Genomic DNA, 25,116 nt, shown 5'->3' with positions numbered 1-25,116 from the left:
CTTTGCTTTCACTTCTGATCATGTTGCATTGTGGTTCTTCTTGGTATCCGTGATATCAACCTGATATCGAATGAGATTAGGGTCATGGAGTGGACAGTGTCGTCATACTCGTAGGTCTACCCAGCCCTACGGACTCGTGATGCCAGGTGAAGGAGAGGACTTGTGATGCTAGGTTAAGGAGAGGACTTGTGATGCTAGGTTAAGGAGAGGACTTGTGATGCCAGGTAATAGAGAGGACTTGTGATGCCAGGTGAAGGAGAGGACTCGTGATGCCAGGTGAAGGAGAGGACTCGTGATGCTAGGTTAAGGAGAGGACTTGTGATGCCAGGTGAAGGAGAGGACTTGTGATGCCAGGTGAAGGAGAGGACTTGTGATGCCTGGTAATAGAGAGGACTTGTGATGTGAGGTGAAAGAGAGGACTTGTGATGTGAGGTGAAAGAGAGGACTTGTGATGTCAGGTAATAGAGAGGACTTGTGATGTGAGGTGAAAGAGAGGACTCGTGATGTGAGGTGAAGGAGAGACTTGTGATGTCAGGTAATAGAGAGGACTTGTGATGTGAGGTAAAAGATGACTTGTGATGTGAGGTAAAAGAGAGGACTCGTGATGCCAGGTATGAATCATAGCGCTTGCGCTGCACACATAGGAAACGGAAATGCTGCACTAATAATAACTAATAATTATTCTAAAAGTTATAATTATTTTGTCTCGTCTTAAAATGAAGAGAGATTTCGCCAATATTTTACTTTGTAAACTACATTTTGTGTCGTTGTTTGTCAACGACATTCCATGAATTATTTAGTCGTGTTAGTGTCACATGATCTCCGATAACGTGACGTCTCGTCGTCGTAGAAGGGAAAAAATTCGTTGACGACCATATCTAGCCATCATTTTCGTTGACTAAATTAACACTGGTACCACCTGTGTCCATGCGTATCCGGCAACGACTCTCGCTCAACGTTACTTGCAGATAATAGTTTTCAATGTCTGACTTTTTAAACCCTGAGCTGTAATTGAACACAACACAAAGATTCAATGTCCCTGATGACACACTGGTGGCCATATTCAAACTCATTCACTCTCAATAACTGTCTCTAAACCTTTTCTATGCTGTGGCATGCTGGGGGGGCTACATCAACTCGAGGGACACCAACAAACTGAACAAGCTGGTGAGGAAGGCTAGCTCCGTGGTGGGAGTCGAGCTGGTCAGACTAGAGGTGGTGGCAGAGAGGGGGATGAGAAGGAAGCTGGCTGCTATCCTGGAGAATCCCTCCCACGATGAGCTAGTCAAGATGAGAAGCACGTTCAGTCACAGACTCATACCCCCCCGACACTCAACTAACCGCCTCGGCCAGTCCTTCATACCAGCGGCCACCAGGCTCCACAACAGTGGGCAGGGACTGCTGCCAGACATCCAACTACAACTACTAGGAACCTAAAAGGACAATAATACTACCTCATGCATACGGCACCTTATGTGAATACTGTATATTTCAGTTAGTTAGTTAATTATATTGATTTGTTATATTGTTTACACTGCTTGTTTTTAACTACCTGTACCTCCCCTCCCCCATGCTTCTATGATGCCTGAATTTCCCCCAAGGGGATTGTAATGGGAAATATTAAAGGGACAAACGATGAGCCATTTACATTAATGATTCTGAGTCATTATTAATAATAGGAAAGTTTATTTCATCCGTGGCCACAAATGAAAGGACAGTTTACAGTCAGAGACAACATGTTAATACAGTAGCGTCTGGCCATAGACTGACCAAGAGCTCTAGTCAGACGTAATTAAATACACAGTTGTCAGACGTAACATAATATATCAGATATGATGACGAAGGTAAACAAAAATGGTTCTCAGTCACTGGAAGCAACAACAACTTTGTTATGACTGGGGAGATGTTTAGTACATTGGAGTCTTCTTAAAGAGACGTCACACATTAACACTATGGTCGCCGAAAACGCCTTTGGACGTCTTTCCTAGCCATGCTCATTCTGCCGAAGACGCCGTAACTCGTCTTTGATATCAATATTTCAAAAATCTGTGATCGAAATCATATTTCTCCTCCGGGGACCTGAGATGTACAGCTGAGCTCCACTCAACTCTCTAGCGGTTCAAGAGCGCCATCTGGTGGCCGATCGGCAGATCGCCAACAGGAAGTGACTCGTCAAACAGGAAGTGCTCATCCATATTTCGTCCGGGCACTCGCGATCATTAGCAGGACTCTATCTCAACACACTGGATAATCAATCGCTCGCCCTAACTCAATAAACAACGTTATTTGGACGTATATAGTATTATACAACCTGGAAATGGTTCATCAGGATCAACATCCCATAATCGAAAACTGTCTACTCCACGCTGATCGCCCAACGGCCCGAGGAGACTGGGGTGAGTTTTAGCGTGTATTATTACCGTGTTCGATATAAACTGCTATGATGATCATATGACCCACACTAGATGAATCATCTAACGCTGCCCACGGAATTATAAACGACCCCCCGCCCATCCAGTCAATATCAGATGATACGTAGTAACTTCTAGAAGTACCTCCAGTTGAAATTTTTCATCTGGCACCGATCGCTACCAAACTGTATTTGATCATCAATATAATGCATTTGGGGCTATAAATCAAGTTCTGGAGAAAGCTGCAGAAAACGATAAAAACATACTTATACTTTAGACCATATTTTAGTATGAATATGTGAATGAAAAAGTTTAACGTTGCTACACCCTGAACAATGGATATAGGACATTGAATGGGCCATAATAATGTCAATTTAGCAATAGAATTTAAAAAGTTATAGCGCTGCAAAGAAGGGGAACTTCTCCATAGACAAATAGAGCTGGCTAGGGATGGTAAATTATGAATTTAACCATGGCGATCAAAGTGTTAACCAGTCAAGCTGGTCACCCTGAAAGTCAAGCTGTATAACATGATATCTCAACACAGATCTATAAGGACATGATAATATATTCCACGACAGGATCAATAAAGGAATATCTTATCTTATCTTAAATGAATGTGTGCAAAACTGTTTAGATTTTGGACGTGTGTGAGATTATGTGCAAAATAAATCGGCATTGTTTTTTGGTGAAGTGCCCCTTTATCATTTAGATCTACGTTCGATGACGGTAAAGGAGTGTAAACATAGTTTATGTTATAATGGTAATACATTATTACATTATTAATAATACATTATTGATATATCATCATGCCATTCATACCATTCTACACTCCTCTCTATAAAGCACTGTTGGAAGAAAGTCCTTATGTATTGTAACTTGTAACAGATACATATGTGTAACTAGGGCTGGGTATAGCCACTAATTTCCCAAAACGATTCGATTCGATTCACAAGGTCCCAAATCGATTCAATTTCCGATTCAATTCCATTCAATGCTATACAATTGTAATGGTTCAAGGAACCCTCTAACATGTTGCATTGTTAAAAATATCAATATTTAAGAATTGACTCAAGCAGTTACATGAATGTACTTTTTATTGGAACATTGGCTTTTGCATATAACAAATATTATCTATAGCACCTTTAACCTCTTAAGCCCTAGCCATATTTTCAGAGAATTCACCTAAAATGTATCTAGGGATATCTATGGACCTCAGGGAATGTATTCCCAGTGTCAGAATTATTGTCTGTTATTATGCTTGAGTAAATTGTAATGAACCAAAGGAGAATATGAATTATTATTATTATAATAAAAAAATATATTTGACTGTGAATAACACCATGCTAACATTGACCAAAAGTGATAAATTGGTTGGACTACATTTGTATGTGGCTGGTGTGAGCTTGGTAGTTTAGTTTTATAAAATGTAGACGTCGAAAGCCCTGGGTCTCCTCTTTCTTAGGACTACAACGATTGCATGACAGCGCCATGTCCTCGCATCTAAATCGTCCGTTTTCTGGTGCAATGCGCGGAGATTTCATATTTCTCATATTTCGCTACTAACACTTAAAATTAGGGATGCTCGATATTGGCTTTTTTACCGATACCGATATTCCGATATTGTCCAACTCTTAATTTCCGATACCGATATCAACCGATACCGATATATGCAGGGTTTCCCCCCCCAAAAAACTGAATAATTTCAGGTAACTAATAATTTCACTGGATATATATATAACTAATATTGTTATTGTTTTTTTCTTTTTTTAAACCGATACCGATATTTTCCGATATCACATTTTACTGCCGATATCGGCCGATAATATTGGTCGGCCGATAATATCGGTCATCCCTACTTAAAATCATTGGTAAACAAACCTAGTGCTGAAAATATACACTTTGACTGCTGTTTTGACAGGGTTAGGGTCTTTACTCTTGGCTACATTTGAAAAAGAAACGCAACATCACTTAATACGGACTGTATTTATCTATTTGTGACGTGAAATAAGTCTCGGCCCGGTACCGGGTTAAAACTTGGATTTAGAACATGTATGTATGTAATACAGGGTTCGCACAAGGTCCTTGGAAGTGCTTAATTTTTTACCAACAAAAGCCAAGGCCTGGAATTCCGTGAAACAGCCAATTCAAGGTGCTTAAAAAGTCCTTGAAATGCAAATCAACCATTCGCATTGAACGTTTTGTTCATCCATGATAAAAAAAAATTCTGAATCAAGAAATTGAATAATTTTTATTTAAAGTGTAACACATTTTTCTATAAAATAAAAAAAACTGCATTTAAAAGTGAATTGTATCCTTTTAAATGCCCTTAAAAAAGTGCTTAGAAAGGTACTTGAAAGTCCTTGAATTTCATGTTGCACTGTCTGTGGGAACCCTGGTTAATATCCCAGTGCTGCACCACTGCCTGATAAGTAACCGCCCTACCTCTTCCAGGACGGCAGTCTGCACAACCCCGTGAGCCAGAAGTGTGTGGAGGCGGTGGACAAGACGGACAACGGGACCCCCGCCCCGGCCCTGCGGCCCTGCGCCGACACCCCGCACCAGAAGTGGTTCTTCGAAGAGCGATCGTAACGCGATCAAAACCCAAATGGAAACGTTTAAAGGGGCTGCCGTGGAAAGGCATACAGACTAGGTGTTTAATCCAGGGGCCCTGGTGGCTGGTGAGGGGGGGGGGGGGGGGGGTGAGTTCAATAAACGAAACGTTGTTTTGATACGTTTTGCGTTATCTGGGGAAGGAAGGAAGAGGAGGAGGAGACGACCTTCCCGGCGCCACACTCGGCACGGTGTCGTGGTGCTGCTGGGCGTGGTGGATGTTGGGGAGTGAAGCGGATGATGTGGTTTTTGAAGCATTCTTTTTGCTATATGAACTGGAGTGAACCAGGCCTGTCCCCGACTAAGGATTTGTATAGTCGACTTTGATTGGCCGACATTTGCCGGTAGTCGACTACCGCCGCGAATGCAAACAAATATATATATCAATAAAGTTATTTTTTGGGGATTATTCCATTTGGGCTGTGGGGGGTGCTTAATGTGTGAAGAAGTCGACGGAAGGCTTCTTGTCCTCTGCGAAAGCAATGCAATTGGTCCACTGATGGATACATCTTGATATTTGTCTAGTGTGTTCATTCGATGGGTGAAATCCTCTTTCAGTGCCTATGTGCCCGTTTTCTTAGGCAGTTAGCCTCGCTGGTATGCGTGCCATTAGCGTTAGCCACGCTTCTAGACCTCTTTGCTTTTGGAAAGAATGACAAAAAAAAGATAAAGAATTATAATAATTTTTCTTTTTTTTTTGCATTCGACTAAGAGGTTGGCAGTCGACTACGGCTCCTTTCGATCGATTATTCGACTACTCGGGGTCATCCCTAGGTTTTGGAAGCGTCCTTTTGCTATATGAACTGGAGTGAACGCTGTTGTTGGGACAGGATGCTGGTGCAAAGCCCTGGGAGGCTGGAGCAGACTGGGATATTATGTACAATGCTTGGGATTCGCAGCCGCCACATGCTGGGGGGAACGTTTTGGTTGTGGCCGGTAAGTCATGCCGGTTGGAATGTTTGAATGCGCTCTTTCCCACTTTGTGGCTGGTTTACAAGAAAAAACAAAACAAAAAAAAACGTAATAGCAAAATGCCCTGATTAATATGTTTTTTTTTTTTTTTTTTCACTTTTTCTCCCATTTTCTATTTTTTCTCCCATCCCAATTTCGTATCATCCAATTCATCCCTCCCCTGTCACGAACGCTGTTTCTTGCCTCCCACAAGCCGGCTGCAATGTGGACTAAGTCATACATAGCACAAGTCCCCTCCGGTACTTGAGGTAACAGCAGTCGCATCTTTTCACCTGCGCAGCTCGATCTCTGTGTCGAGGAGTAACGCGTGGGAGGCTCACGCTGCCCCCGACACTTCCTGATTCTACTGCGCAGGCGCACCAACCGACCTGTAGGAGTCGCTTGTTCACAACGTTCGATCCCCACCCTTCAGTTTTCCCTCCCCGTAATACGGCCAATGTGTATTACTGCGGACGACCAGCTAAACTGAAAACAATGTGGAGAGCTGGATTCGAACACGCGAATCCTAGCGTCTCCACACTGGTGGCGAGTGCCTTGCCCACTACACCACCTAGCCGCCTGCCCTGATTAATATGTATGATGTAATTTCTTATCCAGGGGTTACCGTGGTAAACTGTACAATCGTACATGCTGGCCTTTTTCTTTCTTTTCCTCCACTGGAGAGGGGCTGAATCCACTCTGCTGGGGTGACCTTAGGTGAAGGTTCTTTTTTTTTAATAAACATGACTGACATGCATAGACACATTTGTCTTCATGCACAGTATATAGTACCACCTTGCTCTCACACACACGCACACACGCATGTGCACACACACACACACACACACACACACACACACACGCACACACCACTTACCAGTTATTGGTGTCGGTGGCCGGTATCATTGGCTGACATTACGCTGACGTCCACAAGCCACTACATCATCTGAGAGCGTTTTGAATGACATTTCATATATTTGTCCTCTAGAGGGCGCCAGTGCCCCTTCTTCTGTCTCTCTGCAGGTTCCTCTCTCTCTCTCTCTGGCTGCGTTCTCTTCGTCATCTGCTGGACATGGAACAACCCTTCAGGTATTTAGTTGAAGACACAGGGGGGCGTGGTTTCAGGGGGGCGTGGTGTCAGGGGGGGCGTGGTTTCACGGTCAAAGCGTTAGCCTACTCTATACCTACTGAAGGGCGTAGAATAATTAAGCCTTAGGTCACAGGGCGCTTGGTAAAGTACACAGTACCTCTTAAATACTTAGAATCTCTTAACTACTGATAACCGGGTAAACATCTTGATGTGATTCCGTTCTGAGCTCAGCACGTACGCAATGCAAACTTAACTGAAGAAAAATGATTTGTGGTTTGTTTACTTGTCTGCGTTCTGTCGCCTATGTTTATCATCAATGCAATGAGACTGTTCTGTTTTATTAATGCTCTCCAGAAGCACCTTCACGAGACTAAACCAGAGCCACGTTCTGTGGATTTACTTAACAGTGTCGCCCATGTTTCATCTGAAACGCTAATTCCGTAGATCAGACTCGCCCGTTGTAAACATTGTAGTCCACGGGAGATATCTCGACCCGAGCGCTCTTGTTTGTTCAGTGCAAATGTGTCGAGGTGAAGTGAGCTTATTGAAAGCTACGAATAGGATGATTTTTTCATATTTTATTCATACTATCTTGAACCAGTAGGAAGTGCCTTATTAACCTTTCACTACGACACTACCAAAGGGTTAACCCTTTCACTGCGACAATACAGAAGGTTAACCCTTTCACTGCGACAATACAGAAGGTTAACCCGTCCACTGCCAGGCGACAAAGGGTTAACCCTTTCACAACCACACTACAGAAGGTTATCCCTTTCACTACCACACTACAGAGTGTTAACCCTTCCACAACCACACTACAGAAGGTTAACCCTTTGTGGTAGTGAAAGGTTAACCTTCTGTAGTGTGGTAGTGACAGGGTTAACTGATGAGAAACAGTTGTTGCACATCAAGACGTCGCCTCTTGTCGATGAAACTAACTGAGAAAACGATCTCACAAAGTGGAATGTATCGCAGAGAGGTGTATATTCTCTCGTAAGGAGGGGTGGGGGGGGGGTGGGGTGAAGGCAATGACTGTGCACTTGAACTTGCTTCTGGTGCTTTCCTTTCACTACGCACCATTTAGAGAAGGGAACATCTTCTAGAACGTAGATATTTCTCTACTTTCTACTTTGCACCATGTTGACGGTAGAATCGACAAGCTATTGATATCTTTCCATCCCCCCCCCCCCCCCCCCCCCGGTCCCCCCCCCGGTCCCCTCAGTTGGACGAGGACCGCGTCTGTCCCCACAGCCCCAAGAAGTGGGACGAGGCCTCTGTCTTGTCCCCCAGTCAAAGCAATGGGACAAGAGATGTGGGCTGTGTCCCCCCCACCCCCCCACCCCTGAGATCTTGGGGGCGTGTCCGTCCCGGGCAAGGACAGCCGTTGAAACGGCACCGGGGACACCAGACGGTCTCCCGGCCCGAGCGAGTGTCCGTCTGGACCCCTCACACTTCTTAACAACCAGCCCCCCCCCCCTCCCTCCCTCCCTCCCTCCCTCCCTCCCTCTCCTCTCTGCCTGTGACGTGTGCAGCGAGGAGCCAACCGTTGGATAGGTGCAAAAGGAATCACCCGTGATCCATAGATAGCGGTCATATGTTTGGCAGATCTTAAAGGAACACCACGCCAACATTCCAGAGAGAGACAAGACGATAGATACCAGTTTCCCCTTGTGTGCGTTCAGTAGAAAGCCATCTGGCTGTGAATGGAAGCGAACATGACCGGTTAGCCTTCGGGAGAGGTGTTAGTTGGACAATGCCTAGTCATGTCCGCTTCCATTCATTGTGCTAAGCTAGGCTAACATGCAGCCAGATGGCTGTCTACTGAACACAGAGGGGAAATTGGTATTTTTTCGTCACGGTAAGCTAATTTCCCAAGATGTTGGCCTGTTCCTTTTTAAGATGGGAACCGTCAGGTGTACGTCTCCCTGTCTGCAATACGCCTGCAGATACAGAAACACCTCTTCCACGGCTTGTTATGTACAGTGTAACGGCTTGTTATGTACAGTGTAACGGCTTGTTATGTACAGTGTAACGGCTTGTTATGTACAGTGTAACGGCTTGTTATGTATAGTGTAACGGCTTGTTATGTATAGTGTAACGGCTTGTTATGTACAGTGTAACGGCTTGTTATGTACAGTGTAACGGCTTGTTATGTACAGTGTAACGGCTTGTTATGTACAGTGTAACGGCTTGTTATGTACAGTGTAACGGCTTGTTATGTACAGTGTAACGGCTTGTTATGTATAGTGTAACGGCTTGTTATGTACAGTGTAACGGCTTGTTATGTATAGTGTAACGGACTCGGACGTTTTGAGAGAAGAGACCACTTTCTCATCTCCGTCAATTCGCATCTTAAGAGGAGACACATTCCTTCGGTCGGTGAGCGCGATATAAATATTGCATCCTCTATCTTTATTAGAGAGGATTATTTATCGCATCCCCTGCAGCCATCAGTTATCCCGGGCACGTCCTACATAATAAAACACCTTTTTTACTGGGGCGTTATATTGTATGCTAATACGATGCGGTGCTCGCCGGCTGCCATAAAAGCGATATTGGCCGGTCGAGGGTCATATCTCTCTTGACGGGTCGCGGAAGCCGCGGCGTTTTAGACATCAGCCCGCGTGTTGTTAACCCTTTCATTACCACACTACGGAAGGTTAATAACCCTTTCACTACCACACTACAGACGGTTAACAGTCTGTAGTGTGTGTTGTGAAAGGGTTAACCGTCTGTAGTGTGGTAGTGAAAGGGTTAACCGTCTGTAGTGTGGTAGTGAAAGGGTTAACCGTATGTAGTGTGGTAGTGAAAGGGTTAACCGTGACGGTGAACGGCTACAGTATCGGTGTACAAACCGTAACCGGCCCAAGCGCTCTTGTCGCCCTTCAGTTCCATCCTATATGGATATCCATTTATTTTTTATTTTTTATCTCGTAAACGTAACCCCCGATAGGGAGATATCAATTATTCAGGTTATGGGAATGGTTTAATGGGTAATATGCGGGGAGTTGGCCGCCGCGTCGCAGAGGCCTTATTATACAGTATATGCTGTCGATACATCAAGTGGCCTTAAAACAGTCAGTCAGGAATATGAAGGATTTGATCTTTTTCTCTTTTTTTTTTTTATTCGCTGGGAGATATTGTCCATTGAATGGACAGGATTTTGATGTCATTGTATATGTTTTTCTGTTGACGTTTTGAAGTTAAACGAAAGTTTAAAAAAAAGAAAAGAAAATTAAAAAAGATTTAAGTAACAAATACTTTGTGTCTTTATTTGCATATTGTGTGTTTTTGATATTAACTAATGTTAAAGGTTTTTAATACTGGACTTGCATTACACAAATTTAAGAGATCTATTGGTACTTTTAAGTTATTAAGTTCATTTAAGTTGAGTTATTTCTGTTTATATATTTATTCCTGTTTACATGTAACACATTGTATATATTATATCTATATCTGTATATATCCCAGACCTACTGTTATTAGTTATACCACTGGCCAGTATGACTTACTACCATAGAGTATTCAGTATTTTATACTTGTATCCAGGGCTTGACATTAACTTTTTGGCTCACCAGCCACTGTGGCTCGTGGTTTTCCAAAGTCACTAGCCACTCAGCATTTTCACCAGCCAAAGATCACACACACACACACTCTATCCAAATATCCAGTTCGTTTTTATAGTGTAAAGTTTGGCTACTTGAGACGGAGAGAGTTACTCTCATTACGCGCGACGCAAGTAAGCTTCCGAGAGAGAAAGAGACTCATTACGCGCGACGCAAGTAAGCTTCCGAGAGAGAGAGAGAAAGAGACTCATTACGCGTGACGCAAGTAAGCTTCCGAGAGAGAGAGAGAAAGAGACTCATTACGCGCGACGCAAGTAAGCTTCCAAGAGAGAGAGAGAAAGAGACTCATTACGCGTGACGCAAGTAAGCTTCCGAGAGAGAGAGAGAAAGAGACTCATTACGCGTGACGCAAGTAAGCTTCCGAGAGAGAGAGAGAAAGAGACTCATTATGCGCGACGCAAGTAAGCTTCCGAGAGAGAGAGAGAAAGAGACTCATTACGCGCGACACAAGTAAGCTTCTGAGAGAGAGAGAAAGAGACTATCATTATGCGCGACGCAAGTAAGCTTCCGAGAGAGATAGAGAAAGAGACTATCATTATGCGCGACGCAAGTAAGCTTCCGAGAGAGCGAGAGAGAAAGAGACTCTCATTATGCGCGACCCAAGTAAGCTTCCGAGAGAGAGAGAAAGAGACTCTCATTATGCGCGACCCAAGTAAGCTTCCGAGAGAGAGAGAGAAAGAGACCATCATTATGCGCGACCCAAGTAAGCTTCCGAGAGAGAGAGAGAAAGAGACTCATTACGCGTGACGCAAGTAAGCTTCCGAGAGAGAGAGAGAAAGAGACTCATTATGCGCGACGCAAGTAAGCTTCCGAGAGAGAGAGAGAAAGAGACTCATTACGCGTGACACAAGTAAGCTTCTGAGAGAGAGAAAGAGACTATCATTATGCGCGACGCAAATAAGCTTCCGAGAGAGATAGAGAAAGAGACTATCATTATGCGCGACGCAAGTAAGCTTCCGAGAGAGAGAGAGAGAGAGCGAAAGAGAGAAAGAGACTATCATTATGCGCGACCCAAATAAGCTTCCGAGAGAGCGAGAGAGAAAGAGACTCATTATGTGTGACGCAAGTAAGCTTCCGAGAGAGCGAGAGAGAAAGAGACTCATTACGTGTGACGCAAGTAAACTTCCGAGAGAGCAAGAGAGAAAGAGACTCATTACGTGTGACGCAAGTAAGCGCGCACTGCGTTCCGAGAGAGAGAGAGACTCTTCACTACGACTAAAACGGTGACGCTGCACGGTCTACCCGCCAAAGTGGCTGGTAAGAGTGACGGAGTTACACGCCACTGCTGAATTCTACCCGCATGTGGTGGGTGTTAATGTCAAGCCCTGCTTGTATCACTGTACATAATAATACTGTACATACATCAAATTAGCATATTACTCAAATTACTATTACTGTATATTACTATTGCACTTTACTGTTACCTTGCACGTTGGTTAGATGCCAACTTATTTTTGTTGTGCTGTACGATAACAATGCATTTTAATCAAATCTATTTAAGTGTAGGGTATATTCACACACATAGATGTTCAATTTAATTTTTTTTTATTTAAATTTTTTTTAAGTCAGGAGATGTACTGTAGGTAAAAACGATTTTCCTGTTGGCTAGTGTTTTTATATCAACTACTAGAGAGAGAGAGAGTGGGAGAAAAGTCCATTCTTATTTTTAATTTTGTTTATGTTTGGATCACATATTAGGCCTTTTGACAGAGCGAGCTGTTGAAATACTTGTTCATATAAGAGAGAGAGAGAGATATAGAGGGAGAGGATAGAGAGCTATAGAGGATAGAGGGGTAGAGAGAGAGGGGCATATAGAGAGGTATATCCAGCTCTTAAAAATCGCACCTCTACTGCAAGGGGCGCAGTATCATGAACGCCTTGTTAACGGCACTGTCGCGTTAATGGTGCATGATTACCGCAGTAGCAGTGCAGAGCTCAGAGTCCTGAGAGCAGCATCTAGACCCGTTTGCTGTCTCCATCAGACTGCTGCAGTCTGGTGGCTCTGTCCTGCAGCCTTCCTCCATGACTCATTCATGACACTCCACTGTTTGATATAGGAGCCGTGGCTGCGTGTGAAGGACCAGGGCCTCTTCTGTGGCATCCCTCGTCTACACACCTCTCAGAGAGAGATAGAGAGAGGGTTGTAACGTCTGAGAGACTTGATTGATTGATTGAAAACGTTATTAACGGATTGTAGAATGGGTACAATACAGTACGGCTCAATACACACAATTGTTAAGGGGATGCAGACCAGAGAAAGACTTTCGTCTTGTTTACATCATTTTCAATTCATCATGACTCATGTACTGTTACATTGAGGACATTTATGACATACAAGATATACAGTACTGTTTATTTACAGACAGAGTTTCTAAAAGAGAATATATACATTTGAGGGGGAGGAAACTGTACATTGGGGGGGGGGGGGGTTGGACATTTACCGGGCCAGTTTCTAATTGCAGTCTCCCGTAGGTGCTCTTTTATAGCGGTTTTGAAGGAGGGTAGGGATTCACATTATTTGACGGCTGTGGGTAGGGCGTTCCACATTGATGTGGCATAATTGCGAAACGTATTTAGTCCCTTGTTTGAGCCGAATCTGGGTTGAACATGATTTGTGGAACTCCCTCTGGTGTTGTGATCGTGGTATTCACTGACCTTTGGGAAGTATTTCGACATGTGCATGGGTACCTTGGTCGTGTAGTGTATCTTGTAGACCAGGCCCATTGCAAGTTGCTGTACTCTGTCGTCTACTCTAAGCCATCCTAGGTTGTCAAAGTGGGCAGGGGTGAGGTGGGTGTTTCTGTGGGTTTTTCCTCCACAGAAACACTCGGTGGGGAACTTAGTCTGTGAAGTGACACCACAGTGTTGTTGAGGTGGTGAGACTGCAGAAGCTACAACGAGGTCTATAACTCAGATGAGAGGGGGGCCGCCTCTCTCCTCGTAGACACGCTATAGACTAAACACGCAGGGCCTGTTCCTGAGGTGAGTAATATTCCACGGAGGCGGCGAAGCGAAAGTGTCACAATCTTCTTTTCCAGGTCTCTTCCAGTTTTACCGTTTCTGTTGACGGGCTGTTTTATTTTTAGTGTCTCTCGCCCCCCCCCCCCCCCCCCACGACCAACCCAACCCCCTCCTAATGTACAGTTTCCTCCCCCTCGAATGTATATAGTTTGTCAGGATTTTAAACGGTACTGTATATTTGTATATCTTGTATGTCATAAATGTAACTACTGTATATCTATGTCATAAATGTAACTACTGTATATCTATGTCATAAATGTCATGATATATATCTGTATGTCATAAATGTCATGATGAATTGAAAATGGGGGACCCTGATGTAAACAAGACGAAAGTCTTTCTCTGGTCTGCATCCCCTTAACAATTGTGTGTATTGAGCCGTACTGTATCGTACCCATTCTGCAATCTGTTAATAAAATTTTCAATCAATCAATCAATCCTCTCTGGCAAAAAAAAAAAACCAAGAGGGTTTGGAACATTTTCACTCGGCTGAACACGCCGCTGGAGTGAAGCCGCGCTGCCTCTCTGCGCTCGGGGTGACGCGTGTCTCCGAGAGAGGAAGCCTGCGTCTCCGAGAGAGGAAGCCTCGCGTCCTGACAGGCGCTAATGCGGCCCGGACCGCGCCTCACTCGGCTGCTTCCTGAGAGGCGCTGCTGAGTGCTGTGAAGTGAAACGGTGCTCTCTCTTCTTCACGCGGAGCTCCTGGACCCGCGCTGCCTGCTCTCTCTCACGTCACGTCTCGCCATCGTCTTCAAGGGGCTTTCCCCGGGAGGTATGTGTGGCGCACGTGGCAGAGTCCTGAGGATTCTGTATAATGGCTTCTGTCGGACCGAAAATCCTGTATCTCCCGTGGAGGCCTTGTGCATGGGATCAAATTTAATTTGTAAGGCCCGACAACACGCGTTAATGTCCCCATTCTCTGCCACGCTGTTTCCGGGATATGGCTATGAGCGGTCAGTCACCTTGTTTGCAGGCCTATAACTATATTCTATATTATAGCTATGGATGCAATACTATGGCCCATTTGACATCTAGTATCTATCGTTCAAGATGTGAAAAAAATAAAAAATTCCATCCATACATTCCCGTTTTATACCGTGGTGAATATAAGTATGGTTTTAGAGTGGTTTAGGGTCATTCCTGGGAGGCTAGTAATATATCTATATTATTATAATATTATATATTATATTAAATCCATTGGCATTTAGTCCCTACACACGCTACAATAAAAAATTCAAATTCATATGATCGGTATTATGTTCCATCATGAATGCATGAAAGGGGGGGGGGGGGGGGGGGTGGCGGTCGTTTCTGATTAATTGATCGTCAATAACGGCAACAACATACGCTGATCAGGGCGATGGCTATGAAAACAAGGCACAATCCAGCTGAAATTTACGTTAAATTGCTCTTACCTGTGGCCGGTGGGATTCCAAAAAGAATATTCCAATTATTTGATTGCCATCTGGTATATCGTATGTCCATTTGGCCCATGACAACCCACCACAGCATAATGAATCGCGGGTCCCGAAAACAGGGTAGCTTCAGGTTATTAGAAAAGTCTGCCCGGACCAATATAATCGTCGCACAGCTCAATACAGAGTTTCAAAGGAAGTGCAATACCGGCCGCATCCCACCAGGCGGCGGCATTGGACTTTTGCGATCTCAGACTCATTCCCTATGATAACACCAGGCTCCCTGGATGGATAATGAATGGAAATAGCGAATAAAAGAAATAACGATAAAATAATGAGTATACTCGTTGTTGGCGTTCAACGATTGGCGGCCAATAACGAGTTTAATCATTGTTGGCAGAGAAAGAGTTAAGGCCCGACAACACACGTTAAAGTCCCCATGGGCCGGACACGTCTTCTTTAAACAAGTCGAGAAGAAACATCACAATAAATCAAGAACAAAACTAAAAAAAACACCATGAAATCCAAATAAAATGTAAAATAAATGAATGTAACACTCCCAGACATACCCCACGCGAAGGTAAGGAAAAACTCACTAAAAACCTAGCAATAGGAAAAAACCACCACAGGCAGTGTGGAGGAGAGGAACCTTAGAAGGGCCATTCAAGGGGGGATCTCCCTTCTTAGATGTCGGTGATAGTGGTGTTGCTATAAAACAGGCGAAACAGTTGGTAAGTATGTACATATACGTGTAATGAAACACAAATATGGACATGCAATAGCAACTGGGGTACATAAGAACATTTTGAAAGATTGAAGATGGAATAGAGCTGATGTTTGTGCAGCCGTCTTCTCCAACGTGGCTGCCTTTTAACCATTGACCGTTTTCCTTCACTGCGGAACTACACTTTTCTCTGGCGCTGCTGACCGGGCAACAGCACTGATAAGTGGTAAGTGTAGTTCTTTTTTAAGGACAAATTAAACAACCTTATAACTAATTGTATTTCAAACAATAATATGTTAAATAATATAATAATAATGTTAGTGATAGAAGGGAACACATTTTGTGCAAAAATGGAAAGCTTGCCAAATGTTCATGAGGCAGAATTATTACAATAGCCGATAATACATTTTCCCAATGATAAATCCCTATACGGGTGGGCCGCACGGGAAACTAAAGTGACTATGACTACACCTCCCTATAGGTCACTCTGTCAGTTGGTTGGTCCACAAAAAGGTCCCCAGCGGCCACAGGTTTCGTCCCTAGGGGGCAGAAATTGGGCATGGAGGTCAAAAGGTCATAGCTATTGTAGATTTGCGCATGTTTATGATATATTATGATATATATATTGTGGCAGCTGGCATGGAAGCAGGAGAGGTGATGGATAGCAGATATGTGTATCTCCCACTGTGTGTATGTGTGTCTATGCCCTATGCCGCTCAACCCTCAAGACCCCTACGCTCTGCATCTTCTGGCCGTCTCAGACCCACTCCTATCCAAGCTCCGGGAGGGTCATCAAGGAGAACCTGCCTTTTCTCAGTCCTTGCCCCACAATGGTGGAACGAACTACCCACCACAGTTAGGACAGCCGAAACACGTCCAATCTTTCACCGTCGACTAAAGATGCACTTCTTCAACCATTATCTGAAAAAGAAAATAAAAACAAAATGTATAAAACATTTTTAATCTAACCCTAACTAACCTTACTGTCATGCACTCGTCCTAACAAACTAACCTACACTGTAGCACTCAACACTCTGATGAACATTGTTACTCAGCTGATAGAGTTGTTCCCTTCCCGATGACTTGTCGTACAGAACTTACAGTAAGTCGCTTTGGATAAAAGTGTTCAGCTACATGACTAAATGTAAATGTATTAGGAGTTCTGGTCACACAACCAGCTTGTACAACAATCAGGCCGATGCCATATATGGCATCCCGCCCACATTCTGAGTAGCGACACCCTGTGTCTTAATTCACGACTGGGGCTCGTTACCGTGTGGATCGGAGAGATGGAGAAAAAGGGACGGGCGCACAAGAGTGTTGGAGAACCTTTGACCCACAAATCCACGGCGGACTATTTATTTGTATAACCGAGATGGCGTGGGAACTGCCCCCCCGTGTGCTTTTACGAGTCAAGAAGAAACATCACAATAGAGTCATTATTCGCATAAGTAGAGCGAACATTAACACGCTGTGTATGATGTCAGACTCTTCTCTCCTCCCCCTAAGCTCCCTCACCTACAGTACCTCCCTCCTTCTCCCCCTTTCTTCTCTCTCTCTTCCTCTGGTTCTCACTCTCCCTTTCTCTTTTCCCCCCCTCCCTCTTTCCTTCTCTCTCCCGTATTTATTGTAATTTTCCTTGTATACTATTGCTACTGTAATTTTGTATTTTATTTACTTGTATGCATGTACATTACCTTGTATTTGTTATATATTAATATATATTATATATTTGGAATATATTAATTAATGACTGTATACGCAAAAGTAGCCTAGTTTTAAGTAATAATATTATAAATCTACATGCCTTGAGGATGACATTCTTTATATAGCCTGCCTATCAATTGTTTTAAAACTCAATAAACTATGACCGGAATTAATCTCATTTGTCCGGTAGATTGAAATCTTGCAGGTCACGGAGACCGGCAACAATTTTTTCTAACGGAAACCCTGGTATGACCCCTGTCCCTCAGAGAACCCCCCCCCCTGTATGACCCCTGCCCCTCGGAGAACCCCCCCCCCCCTGTATGACCCCTGCCTGTCGGAGAACCCCCCCCCCCCCTGTATGACCCCTGCCTGTCGGAGAACCCCCTCCCTGTATGACCCCTGCCTGTCAGAGAACCCCCCCCCCCCCCTGTATGACCCCAGCCTGTCGGAGAACCCCCTCCCTGTATGACCCCTGCCTGTCAGAGAACCCCCCCCCCCCCCTGTATGACCCCTGCCTGTCGGAGAACCCCCCCCCCCCTGTATGACCCCTGCCCCTCAGAGGACCCTCTGTCACACACGTGTTGTTCAAACAGGCTTTTGGCTAACTAACTAACTATGTCTGTGTAAATCTTTTATGTCTTTTTATGTTTTGTTTTCTTTCACGTTTTTAATTACTTTTCTTTTAACATGCTGCTATCACTTTATGTTTTTATATGTGAAGCACGTTGTGACCCTGGTCTGTGAAAGGTGCTATATAAATAAACCTTACTTGCACGTCCCTGGACTGTCCGAGAACCCGTCTCTGTGAACCCAACCTCGCCCAGGGATTTCGACCGTTCTACTGGATTGTGGACGGGGAAATCGGTGTGTGCATTTTAACCCCTTCCTTTCCTCAAACTGCTATGAAGCACATGATTTTCATTTCTCTGCTTGTGGACCTTGAATTTATGGTTTTCTGTCAAGTGATGTATATATAAATAAATATATATATATTCCATTCCAAACATTCCATGAAAGGCCTCTGTTTTGGTAGTTATCATGTTTTTGCTTGAATTTACATTTGTTTTTCTGTGGTGCGAGCCTACGGACCATGAAACCCATAAAAAAAATTATTTTAAAAAGTTACATGGGTGTCAATAAAAAAGGCTGTTTTACTGAATTCCTGAAAAGGTGACCCTCTTGAAGATACTATCTAGTTCTAGTCTAAACAATATGCATTTCAGTTACAGTAAATATCTTTCAAGCTTCAAAGAGAAATCTGTGTTTGCGAGACGTGGTTTGTACCATTTTGCATGTTCCCGTACATGTCCTCGACGATGATGCAAATCAAGAAGCCCCACAGTGCTCAGCGTCTTCAGAGATGCCAAGGCTTTGGTTGTCAGGGAGGGGGGAGGGAAACCATACAAGCGCGTGTGACACACACTAACACTTTGGTTGTCAGGGAGGGGGGAGGGAAACCATACAAGCGCGTGTGACACACACTAACACTTTGGTTATCAGGGAGGGGGGAGGGAAACCATACAAGCGCGTGTGACACACACTAACACTTTGGTTGTCAGGGAGGGGGGAGGGAAACCATACAAGCGCGTGTGACACACACTAACACTTTGGTTGTCAGGGAGGGGGGAGGGAAACCATACAAGCGCGTGTGACACACACTAACACTTTGGTTGTCAGGGAGGGGGGAGGGAAACCATACAAGCGCGTGTGACACACACTAACACTTTGGTTGTCAGGGAGGGGGGAGGGAAACCATACAAGCGCGTGTGACACACACTAACACTTTGGTTGTCAGGGAGGGGGGAGGGAAACCATACAAGCGCGTGTGACACACACTAACACTTTGGTTGTCAGGGAGGGGGGAGGGAAACCATACAAGCGCGTGTGACACACACTAACACTTTGGTTGTCAGGGAGGGGGGAGGGAAACCATACAAGCGCGTGTGACACACACTAACACTTTGGTTGTCAGGGAGGGGGGAGGGAAACCATACAAGCGCGTGTGACACACACTAACACTTTGGTTGTCAGGGAGGGGGGAGGGAAACCATACGAGTGTGGGTGACACACACATTAACACTTTGGTTGTCAGGGAGGGGGGAGAGAAACCATAGGAGTGCATGTGACACACACATTAACACTTTGGTTGTCAGGGAGGGGGGAGAGAAACCATAGGAGTGCATGTGACACAAACATGAACACATAGGAAGGAGGCCATGTTCCACGCTGCACGTCAGTTTAGTTTATTTAATCCCCAATACCCAGTTGAGCTGCGGCACGCTGGCTGTTAGCTGAATACATAAGATGACATACTTTCACTTTCAGGAGAGCCTCCACGTCGTGCCACGAACATGTGAGGCCTAGATACAGAGATACCCCCCTCCCCTCCCTGTTCACAATCTAATTTGGTGAATATGGCAGAAAATGTGCATGAAAAATCACACTAGCAAAAAATTACTGGGTATTATTCTTTCAGTTCATGAATCAATCGGGTCTGAAATGTATTCGGCTCGTGCTGATTTATTTCCCCTCTCCCTCTCATTGCAACATCATTTGCGTTCTGTTCTACGGATGGAACCTCGCGATTTCAGGGTCCTGGTTTCCTGGGAAACGACGGGGAACTAAAGTGTTTGAAGAGCAGAACAAAGCTCCCCTCCCTTTCAGTGTGGCGGGGGTTCAAACGGAGACCGAAGGGAACGAACACAGCGGAGGTGAAGGGAACGAACACAATGGAGGTGAAGGGAACGAACACAGCGGAGGTGAAGGGAACGAACACAACGGAGGTGAAGGGAACGAACACAGCGGAGGTGAAGGGAACGAACACAGCGGAGGTGAAGGGAACAAACACAGCGGAGGTGAAGAGAACGAACACAGCGGAGGTGAAGGGAACGAACACAATGGAGGTGAAGGGAACAAACGCAACGGAGGTGAAGGGAACGAACACAGCGGAGGTGAAGGGATCGAACACAGCGGAGGTGAAGGGAACGAACACAGCGGAGGTGAAGGGAACGAACACAGCGGAGGTGAAGGGAACGAACACAGCAGGAGGTGAAGGGAACGAACACGGTGAAGGGAACGAACACAGCAGGAGGTGAAGGGAACGAACACAGCGGAGGTGAAGGGATCGAACACAGCGGAGGTGAAGGGAACGAACACAGCGGAGGTGAAGGGAACGAACACAGCGGAGGTGAAGGGAACGAACACAGCGGAGGTGAAGGGAACGAACACAGCGGAGGTGAAGGGAACGAACACAACGGAGGTGAAGGGAACGAACACAGCGGAGGTGAAGGGAACGAACACAGCGGAGGTGAAGGGAACGAACACAGCGGAGGTGAAGGGAACGAACACAGCGGAGGTGAAGGGAACGAACACAGCGGAGGTGAAGGGAACGAACACAGCGGAGGTGAAGGGAACGAACACAGCGGAGGTGAAGGGAACGAACACAACGGAGGTGAAGGGAACGAACACAGCAGGAGGTGAAGGGAACGAACACAGCGGAGGTGAAGGGAACAAACACAGGAAATACTATCACTGAGTGTCTGACTCCCACCTAAATGGACAACATACAGTATAACGTATGAAGCATACATACCTTATGCATACGGCACCTTGTGTGAATACTGTATACTTACTTCATCAGAGCATATATTTAGCATTATATATATTGTAACTATATTTATTGTAGGGCAAATATAACTTTGAGGGCATACGTACCCTCATCTTGCACCTTGACCTTTTTACACTGCCTACTTGCCCATTATGCGTTAATTTAGTTAATGATATTGTTTACACTGCTTATTTTTATTCTATTTACATTTTGACTTCTCCACTGTACTATAATTCTATGACCTGTATCATGTCTTCTACTACCTGTACCTCCCCTCCCCAAGGGGATCAATAAAGGAATTTCTTATCCTATATTATTAACCAGCTGTGTTCTTCCAGTAGAGAGGGAAATCCCCAGGTACCAAAACACCTTCAACCTCTCTCTCTCTCTCTCTCTCTCCTCTCTCTCTCTCTCTCTCTCTCTCTCTCTCGCTCTCTCGCTCTCTCTCTCTCTCTCATCAGTTACTAGTCTCAATGTTGAAGGAACTCTTCTAGCTGTGTAACTCAAAGTGCCGTACAATGGAATGATTATCAGAGAGTGAGAATCAAACCGCTAACCCTGGCAGTGTTAGTGCCTTGCTCAGTCTGCCAAGCCCTCATATTGACACAGGAAGGACTGCAATGCACTTTGCAAGCTAATACTCAAGGTTTCTAGAATCACGTTTATGGTAACACATAACATGGTAATCAAGGTTTACAATTAAGTTATTCACAAGACCTTTGTGTGTGTGTAACCCTGTTGCTCCAGGTGTGCCCTTTTGATTGAATTAATTTAGAGATAATATCATCATTATTATGAATGTAATTAATCAACCTTCTTACTGTCTATTACTATTATGTACCTTACCACTTTGTATCATGTTCTATGTACTGTATCATACAGTTGGCTTCTGATTTGTTTAGCTCTATATTAGGGATGCACCGAAATTTCGGCCACCGAAAGTTTTCGGCCGAAAATGACCAAAAATGGCAGAGAGAGTTTTTTCACCGAAAATATATCACCGAAACAGAAGCAACCTGTAACCTAACGCGTGTTGTTGTGATGATGTCATCAAAACGTGGCTTCAGTCATTACATGCGCGCCGTTTCTATGTGTCGCGCTGTTTCTATGTCAACTTAGCACGCAACGTGTCCAATAAATGCGTCTTTAACATGCTTTATATATATCCTTATTTACTATATGCCCGTCACGGTTAACTTAAAGGGGAACTCCACTTTTTTTGGAAATTAGCTTATTTAACATCTTCCCTGGAGTTAGACAAGAAGATGCATACCTTTTTTGTCTCTGTGCGTGCATTTTAGCTTTGGGAATAGACGCTCCGTTAGCATAGCTTAGCTTCATCACTGGAAGTGAGGCAGGACAGTAGCCTTACAGTGTATTGCAAGGTCTGACATTGACCAAACTTGATATGCATGACCTTGGTGGGCTCTAGGTCAACTCCTGAAAAGGGGGTCAATGTCAGACCTTGCAATCAAAAGTAGGGGGCGCACTGAAATTATGGCAAGGGTTATTAGCCCCCTAACTTTTGATTGCAAATTCTGACATTGACCCCCTTTTCAGGAGTTGACCTAGAGCCCACCAAGGTCATGCATATCAAGTTTGGTCAATGTCAGACCTTGCAATACACTGTAAGGCACTGTAAGGCTACTGTCCTGCCTCACTTCCAGTGATGAAGCTAAAATGCACGCACAGAGACAAAAAAGGTATGCATCTTCTTGTCTAACTCCAGGGAAGATGTTAAATAAGCTAATTTCCAAAAAAAGTGGAGTTCCCCTTTAAGAGGGGGGGGATTGTGTTTCTCACATTGACGCTGTCTGTCGTTGATAATATAATCTGAAGAGCATTATTATTCATTCTCATATCATTCTCGAGAATACACGTCGCGCGTCTACTGTGCCAAAGTCAAGAGAGCACATTCATCTGCGGACTAGAAAGGTGCGCTCAGTAGATCACAGATGTCCGCCACTTGACTTGGAATTAATGTACTGTATGCATTCAGAAGTGCTGAATAAATGTTTTATGGACCCATAATAGTGATTATTTATTATTTAAGTTAAGTTTTGCCATAATCATATATTTTTCCATAATCAGGTAGCTGAACAACATTGGTAAAAAAAATTCTATTCTATGAATCATTTTCGGCATTCGGTTTTCGGCCAACTGTTTCCTATTTTCGGTATCGGTTTCGGCCAAGAATTTCCCATTCGGTGCATCCCTACTCTATATACTGTAACATACTGTACAGTTAGGTTCTGATTTGTTTACCTCTATATACTGTAACATACAGTTAGCTTCTGATTTGTTCATCTCTATATACTGTAACATACCATTAGGTTTTGATTTGTTTAGCTCTATATACTGTAACATACAGTTAGGTTTTGATTTGTTTAGCTCTATATACTGTAACATACCATTAGGTTTTGATTTGTTTAGCTCTATATACTGTAACATACCGTTAGGTTCTGATTTGTTTAGCTCTATATACTGTAACATACCGTACAATTAGGTTTTGATTTGTTTAGCTCTATATACTGTAACATACCGTACAATTAGGTTTTGATTTGTTTAGCTCTATATACTGTAACATACTGTACAGTTATGTTCTGATTTGTTTAGCTCTATATATTTTGTTATTGTGACATTTTAAAGGCCCAGTGTTTAAAGGAAACCAAAGCAATTACGTTTGCTGGTTAGAAAATATAGTAAAGTAATCATTGTGTCAAGACAATACTTTGGATGGATGGCTAATTGATTTCATTCCTGGATGGAGTTAAACCAAGGATTGTTTTAGTTTTTGGACATACAGCGTTCCAAGGATTGTTTTAGTTTTTGGACATACAGCGTTGATCTGGTAAGAAATTATTTGCGATTGGAAGATATTATTTTATTGATTTGAAGTATTGTTTTTGTTTTTATATATTGTATCTTGTTTTATGTTCCCCGCACACACACACACGCTTATGCACACTTACATTCACTTCACTTCACAAGGACCACAATGGAAACAAGCTCTAGGGCTTTATTGTGTTTTTATCCTTTTGATCAATATTCTTTGACAACCTAGGATGGCTTAGAGTAGACGACAGAGTACAGCGACTTGCAATGGGCCTGGTCTACAAGATACACTACTACACCACCAAGGTACCCATGTACTGTACATGTCGAAATACTTCACAAAGGTCAGTGAATACCACAATCACAACACCAGAGGGAGCTCCACAAATCATGTTCAACCCAGATTCGGCTCAAACAAGGGACTAAACACGTTTTGAAATTATGCCACAATAATGTGGAACGCCTTATTACCCACAACCGTGAAGGAATGTGAATCCCTACCCACCTTCAAAACCGCTCTCAAAGAGCACCTACGGGAGGCTGCAATTAGAAACTGGCCCCTGTAAATGTCAAAATCCCCCCCCCCACCAATGTACAGTTTCTTCCCCTTCGGATGTATATATTTTTTATGATCTCTTTTTACTACACAGTTCTGTATGTCTTGTACTGTATGTCATAAATGTCCTGATGAATTGAAAATGGGGGACCCTGATGTAAACAAGACTAAAGTCTTTCTCTGGTCTGCATCCTCTTAGCAGTTGTTTTGTATTGAGCCGTACTGTATTGTACCCATTCTGCAATCTGTTAATAAAATATGTACAAAATGTACAGACACACTAGAACTACACTAAAACAGGAAGCTTCCTGAGTTACTCAGGGACATTTTCTAGGAGCCATTTCCTAACGTTCACCTTCAAACTATACAGGTTCAAGCCCTGTTTGGTGGTCAAAGGTCAAACTCATTCCACTCCTGTGCTCCTGTGTGAGCAAATGAGCGCCGTCCCATCTTTGTTCTCCACCTTGGAGGACGCAGGTTTGCTAAGTTATATCCGATTCTGTGTCAGTGTGTGATTCCCTAACACTAGATCTGTTTCTGTGTCTGTGTGATTCCCTAAC

The 25,116-nt window shown here is 44.0% G+C and overlaps 1 protein-coding gene across 1 annotated transcript in view; it reads left to right on the top strand.

Annotated features, from left to right (window-relative positions):
• The window catches only part of galnt12 (UDP-N-acetyl-alpha-D-galactosamine:polypeptide N-acetylgalactosaminyltransferase 12), a 145,161-nt gene extending 134,878 nt beyond the window's left edge, over positions 1 to 10,283 (top strand). Inside the window, exon 10 of the mRNA XM_084313234.1 lies at positions 4,866 to 10,283. Coding sequence (XP_084169360.1) covers positions 4,866 to 5,003 — 138 coding nt within the window. The 3' untranslated portion in view covers positions 5,004 to 10,283. The remainder of the gene's footprint in view (positions 1 to 4,865) is intronic.
• Positions 10,284 to 25,116: the final 14,833 nt, after the last annotated feature.

Source organism: Notolepis coatsorum, assembly GCF_963971535.1.
Source record: "Notolepis coatsorum genome assembly, chromosome: 4".
In the NCBI taxonomy this organism is placed as follows: Eukaryota; Metazoa; Chordata; class Actinopteri; order Aulopiformes; family Paralepididae; genus Notolepis; species Notolepis coatsorum.
This window is presented reverse-complemented; position numbering and strand designations above follow the sequence as displayed.